The 6,394-nt window shown below is 55.9% G+C and overlaps 1 protein-coding gene across 1 annotated transcript; it reads left to right on the plus strand.

The window, feature by feature from the left end:
- Positions 1 to 1,973: 1,973 nt before the first annotated feature.
- Positions 1,974 to 6,143, plus strand: LOC311617489 (uncharacterized protein; the record flags this gene model as incomplete). Its single annotated transcript, XM_084873832.1, has 5 exons — positions 1,974 to 2,352; positions 2,533 to 2,655; positions 3,305 to 3,447; positions 5,586 to 5,772; positions 6,123 to 6,143. The coding sequence occupies exons 1-5, from the start codon at positions 2,131 to 2,133 to the stop codon at positions 6,141 to 6,143; spliced, it is 696 nt and encodes a 231-aa protein (XP_084729958.1). The 5' UTR covers positions 1,974 to 2,130.
- Between the last annotated feature and the right edge of the window lie 251 nt (positions 6,144 to 6,394).

The raw sequence follows: 6,394 nt of genomic DNA on the forward strand, positions 1-6,394 counted from the left end.
CACCACAGAGGCTCTCAAAGCAGACAGGGCCTGCTGAAGGGGTGATGCCCAGGTTGTGGCTCCATGCTGAGGGGTGTCCTGTGGGAGGCAGGCGGTCAATGATTCTCTCATCATTGATGTGTCTATCTCTTTGTCTCCTTTGCTCTCTGTGATCAATAAAAATATATTTGAAAGAAATACATTGGAGGTTCGTTGCATGAAATTCATGCTTCGGGTTGGGGGGCCCTCAGCCTGGCCTCCTGCATCTCTCCAATCTGGGACTGCACCTCCAATCTGGGGCTCCCTGATTTTCAGGAATCAGGCCTACTATGGCAGTCAGACATCCCTCTCTCAATCCAGGACTGCTGGCTCCTAACTGCTCCCCTGTCTGCCTGACCACCCTTTAACTGCTCCTCTGCCAGCCTGATCCCTCCCTTACTCCTCTCCCCTGCTGCTGGTTTGATCACTCCTACCTTCTCTTCCCTGCCGGCCTGATGCCCCTAACACCTGTGCTTTAGTCCCCACCACCTTGGCTTTATCTAGAAGGATGTCCAGAAGACTACTGGTCTATTTAGCATATACTCTTTTATTAGTATAGATATTTAAAAAAACAACAACAACAAAAAAACACACACAACAACAACAACAAAAAACCTATAGATAAGGCCTGGCTGCTGTGTTGCTTTTCTGAAAGGATAGATGTAGGTGGCTGATGTGGCAAAAAGGGTCTCTGCTGGCATCTAGGATGTGCGTTAAGCTGTGATTTTCGGTTCCCATGGCCTATCCAAGACATGTTAAACCAGCTAAGGGCCTCAGAGCTGTCCATCCTCCTATCCTTGGTTTACAGCTCTGTGCTGTGCGTCTCTTTGTTCAGACATCACTGACCTCGGGGTCTTCATCACCTACCACTGGGGCAGCATGTCTTAGTGGCTGTAGGTGTCCCAGCTGGGCCCTGTGTTGGAGTCACTTCTGTGCAGCTGTGCGTTAGGAAGTGAGCAGGTGCATGGAGGCCCTGCATCCGGGGGAAGGAGGGCAGCTGCACGGGGCAGGGCCTGCCCAGAGGGTGCCCTGGTGCGCATCCTCACCCACCCCTCTTCTTGCACTAGGAGCCTGGACAGAGCCCCCAGCAGTTCCTTGAGGAGCTGCTGGGGGACAACATGGCCCTGGAGGCGGAGCAGGGACTAAGGATCAACGAGTCTGACCACCGGAGTGTGGAGCTGGGCCAGGAGTCAAAAGGTAGGCAGCAGCCCCTGGAGCTGGGGAGCCGGCCTGGCCGCAGCTTCTCCCTCAGCCAGGGAGCTGAGCCCTTGGCTCTGAATCTCCTGGGTCAGCCCATCCTCAGCCCAAGTCCATGGGGTTTGATTCAAGGGCTGTTTGGAACTGTCACCTGCCTTCTCCCCAAGGAGAACATGAAGGGTCTGGCAGCATTGAAGTCAGGACATGAACTACAAAGTCAGTGCTGCCAGTTTTCTCAGCTCCCATGCGGACAGTCCCAGGAGCCTTCAGAGGACAGCACGCTGACCCCCAGCGGCTGTCTTACAACTGTGCGTGGGGGACTGAGCGCTCTGGATGGCAGGCACCTTCCCCAGCGGTCACTAACCTGCACTGTCACAGGAGCCTGGGCTGATTTCCTCCGTTCCTGTCCTCATCGGGCAGATGGGTGCAGTCTGCTCTGTCTCCCTGGGCCGGGGCTGGCTGCTCAGGGACCCCTCCTCCCCAAGGGCCTTACCCAGGGGTGGTAAGTTCTGGGCACACGCGCCCCAGAGGCTCTACCCCCCACAGACATAATGGTCAATTTTTGTGGCCCCCACATTGCCAGCTGAGCTACCCAACACCCCACTCTGAGGGTTGGCAGAGACCATGCCATGTGTTTGCCTTCTCTGTGAGTGTCTGAAACCCTTGACTTGACGGTCAGGTTGGAACTTGGCAAAAAGTGGTTCCAGCATTTCGAGCATCTTGAACTTTTGTATTGGCCTGTCCACTGTCACCTGCTTTCTTCTTAAACTCTGGGTGGCTCCCCAATGGGCCCAAGAGGAGCCAGCAGAGGGGCCACAACCCACAGCGACAGCACCCTGTGAACAACAGAGGGCATCCAGCTGGCTGTTTCTGGTCTTTAGACCTTGGCTTCAGGGGGATGGCCCTCTCAGAGGGATGACCATCTCGAGGCGGAGTCAAGAGGGGAGCGGAGGCCCCAGGATTGGGGCTCACACTCCACTTTGTTCTTCAGCCTCCAGCGCGACCCTGGCACTGGGGCAAAATTCCCAGGCCCCTCAGGACACAGTCCTGGAGCTGCAGGGCGATACCCAGGCCCTGCAGGAGAGCAACAGCAAGTGTGAGGAGCTGATTAAAGAGAACCGGCAGCTCCGGGAGCAGGTAACGGAGTGTGTATGTGTGTGTGTGTGTGTGTGCGTGTGTGTGTGTGTGTGTGTGTCCCCGGAACATATGGGCCAGCCTGAGGCCGGGTGTGTCAGGGGGTGACAGGTTTGCGGTTTGCTTTAAAGCCAAGTTCACTTTGTGACCTGACTGGCACAGGCTGGGTCTTTGGCTCTGCAGGTGGCAAGGTTGGGGATCCAACTACAGATGGAGAAGAACACCAACGAGCACTTGAGGAGCGTCCAAGAAGATCTGGAGGGAGAACAGGAGTACACGTTCAATATCATAGAAAACCAGAGGCAGGTAGGCACTCAAAGCGCAGGCTCCCGGCGCCCCTGCCTGCCAGAGGGAGGGTCCAGGATCACAACCATGTCCTGGTCATTGATCAGTGATTCCTGGTGACCAGTTCCCTAGCTCAGCTGCATCTCAGACCAGCAATTCTCAGCAGGTATTGCCTCGCCGGGACACTGGCCATCTTGTTGATGGACAGCACTGGGGGCCCGAGAAGGAGGTGGTGCTGGCTATGCAGGGTGGATGGCTGTTCTGTCAATATCTGGGAAAATTAGATGTTAGTGTTGTCCAGGTATTCTGCATCCTTACTGAGGTTCAATGTGCTTTAAAAAATAGGGTTTTAAATGTGTTCAAAGAGGGCAACCAAGGAGCTGATCCATTTGCCCTAAAGTTCCCATGTGTGGAGAGGACATGGGACTCACGTAGCCCCATGTGATGGTCCCTTCATGCCCTGGGCCGTCCCAGCACAGTTCCTTAAGCGCTGGGAGAACCGCACTCAGCACGGCTGGGTGTTGCCTGCCCCGAGGGTCCCTGCTCCTTTGGGGTCTGCACTTGCCCTGCTCTTGGCCCTTCACCGGGTGTGGGGGTGCAGGGATGGGGAGTGAGCAGCTCCCGGGGCCTGCACCCAGTGAGGCATCCTCACCTTTTCCCCGTGAACCAGGAGTGGGCCGAGGAGAAGCAGCTTGAGGAGCTGGGGGAGCAGGCGAAGCAGCTGACTGAAGTCCAGGAGGCCCTGCTGCGGGAGCAGGAGACCAATGCCCTGGTCACCCAGGAAAATGAGAGGCTGCAGCAGGAGGTGGCCAGGTAACCGCCTCCGCCCTGCAGCGGCATCTGCCGGGTTTCATTCCCACCAGCTCTCTGAGCGCCCCCTGAGCTCAGCTCCAGTGAGGCCCCTCGCACCCCCCGCCTTTCCCGTTAGTGTCACAGCTGATGGTCTCGGGGGAAGGGCCTCCAGCTGGTGGCTGGGATGGAAGGACTAGTGACAACTGGGATGGAGCGCGGTCCAGGGTTGGAGGGCCGCCCATCCCACATGGCGATGGTGATGACGGTGTCGGGCACAAGCACCTTCATCCTCTCACACCTGCGATCCCAGGAAGGACGTGTGCTCGCTCCGCGTCATTCTCGCGTTCCCTGTGGGTGAATTCACCTCCTGGCTGACATGCATTGTCGCCCCCACATCAGCCCCCGTGGCCTCTCAGGGGCCTGTCCAGTGGGGGAGACACGGGGGTCGCCTGATGTGCCCATTTGCAGCTGCGGTTGAACAGGCCTCTGACTCCTGCCTGTTTCAGCTCTCACACTGCAAACGAGCGTCCCTTCCACGCTCCATTGAGGACCGTGGGTTCTATTTTCGTGGTTTTCGGTGGCGATGTCGCTGTGTGAAATGGCCCCGAATGGAGTGCTGCTCGGCTGTCTAGTGTCCCCAAGTGCAAGCTGCGCTGCGCCTTGGGGAAAATATCGGAGTGGCACCTGAGGGTCCTTCAGCCCGAGGTTTGGTGCTGTTGGCTGTGAGCATAGTAACCAAAGCGTCTTTAGGTCTTGATTGGTTGACAAAAATTGTGGCCAGAGACTCCAGGAACAGTTGGGACAGTTGCAGTTACACTGACTCAGTGCTCACAGTGGCTTCGTAGGACATTATCCTGTGAATCGTGAGAATTGACTGTGCTATTATCCTTTTCCCCCCCCATAAGGATGAGGAAAGGGGCTCTGAGAGAGTAACTAAGATGTTTGGGTCAATCCTGGGGGTAGTGGCCAGTCAGGATTCAAATCCAGGTCTTGTCTCATCCCAGAGGCGTGACCACAGGAAGCCTTCCTTTGCGCAGCCTTGTTTGAGTAGATGTTGGGGCTACAAACTTGGGTGCCTGCGGGGGCAGGCAGGTCCTGCAGGTGGGGGAGGAGTGTCAGCCGGAGGCCAGGCCTCCTGGAGAATGCACACCCTCTGAAGGCTGTCAGCTAGAGGCAGGCCTGCGCTGCCGGGTCATCCTTTTGTTTCTGCTTTTTAACAAAAAGTTAATCCTCATCTCAGGATAATTTTTGCACTGCCCTTCAGAGAGAGTGAAAGGAAGGCAGGGAGCGGGCTAGAGAGAAACAGCGATGCGAGAGCCACTTCTCCTGGATGCCTACAGCACACACCCCTCTATGCCACAGAGCAATCCCACCGCCAGGTGCATGGCCCTGACTGGGAATCCTGCCCGAGGCGGTTCCGTACACAGGCGGACGCTGTCTCTGCGGAGCCACACCTGCCGGGGCCTTTGCTCTATGCTTTCTCCCACCCTCCGAGAAGGGTGATAGCTGAGAGTTGATGTGAAACTTGACATTTTAAAATATTAAATAACTAACTGACTTAAATTAAATAATAAAGCTGTGTGGGCCAAACAGGGGCCCTCTGTGTTCACATTGAGTCTGTGAGCCTCTGGGCATTGAGATTTCAGGTATAACCCTTTGCCCCGGAAAGCCAGTCGGGTAATTATGACAATGATGATGATGATGCTGATGTCAGTGGCTTTACATAATGCTCCAGAATCTCACAGTTTATTTGTGTCAGGAGTTGAAATCAGAAAGGGACTTGGCCTGGGGAGAAGAGCTTGGCAAAGACAGTTTCAGAGCAAAGATGTTCTGATTCCATGTTTTCCAAAAGTGTTTCAGTGTATGAATCGTTTTCCAAGGAGGCGGCTCTGCAGAGCCTTCCATGGGAAGGGCTGTCACAGGCTGCTGTGTTGAAGTGTCCGAGCCTGCCTGTCCTGTGTCCCCAGCCCACAGGAGGCAACTGGGTGGCCACATAGAACCCCAGCGGACACAGTTGGAGAAGCACTGACTGTGCTCAGCCCTCATTTACAGGGGACACCCTGCGGCCCAGAGGGGTGGTGGGTGTGATGGAGGCACACACCTGGGATGGAGGCTGAGAGTGCTCCTCAGCCCTGGGCCTTGTGGCTCTCCACCCGCAGACTGACCTCCTGGACCGAGCAGCTGCAGGCGGGGCAGGAGGAGCTGCTTACCAAGATCGAGGATCTGCAGGCCTCCATAGAGAACGAGCGGGAGAATTTTCAGATCTTTCAGAACATGTACTACAAGATGATGGAGGAGCAGCGCTCTAAGGAAATCAGTCTGCCACAGCTCAGTGCCCAGTGCGAGGTGAGAACTGGGGCTGGTGGGCCTCAGGACACCGGGCCTGAGCCCTGCGCTGACAGCCGGGGGCCAGCCAGGTCCGCATGGGTCCTCATTGGCGTCTGTGCCCAAACACTGTGTGTGAATGTCACCCAGAGGCCGGGAGGCAGCCAGAGGCGTTTTACGGGCACAAGCACCTTGGCTGGTGGGGATGTGTCAGAAAAGACTTTTCAGCGGACCTTTGCTGTTTTCTTTTTTTAAGCACATATATATATTTTTTTTAATTTGAGAGAGAACAAGGGAGAGGAAGAAAGAGATAGAAACATCAATGATGACAGGGAAGCATCATTCAGCTGCCTTCTACACCACCCCCGCAGGGGATACTGCCCACAACCTAGGCATATGCCCTTGACCGGAAAGGAACCCAGGGCCCTTTAGTACGAGGTCCGATGCTCTATCCACTGCACTAAACTGGTTAGGGCCTGACCTTTGCTTTTGCAGGGTCGGGGCGGTGCATGGAAATAGCCAAGTGCCGTTTTCTCTGTCCTCTGGGCTGAGCTCTGTGCTCTGTGCTCCCGTGTCATCGCATTGAATTCTCGCGATGCGTTTGTGAGCTGGGGGGCACGTCCTCAGACCTCTGAGGCAGAGG

The sequence above is a fragment of the Pipistrellus hanaki genome (assembly GCF_964339955.1).
Source record: "Pipistrellus hanaki genome assembly, chromosome: 2".
Classification (NCBI taxonomy): domain Eukaryota; kingdom Metazoa; phylum Chordata; class Mammalia; order Chiroptera; family Vespertilionidae; genus Pipistrellus; species Pipistrellus hanaki.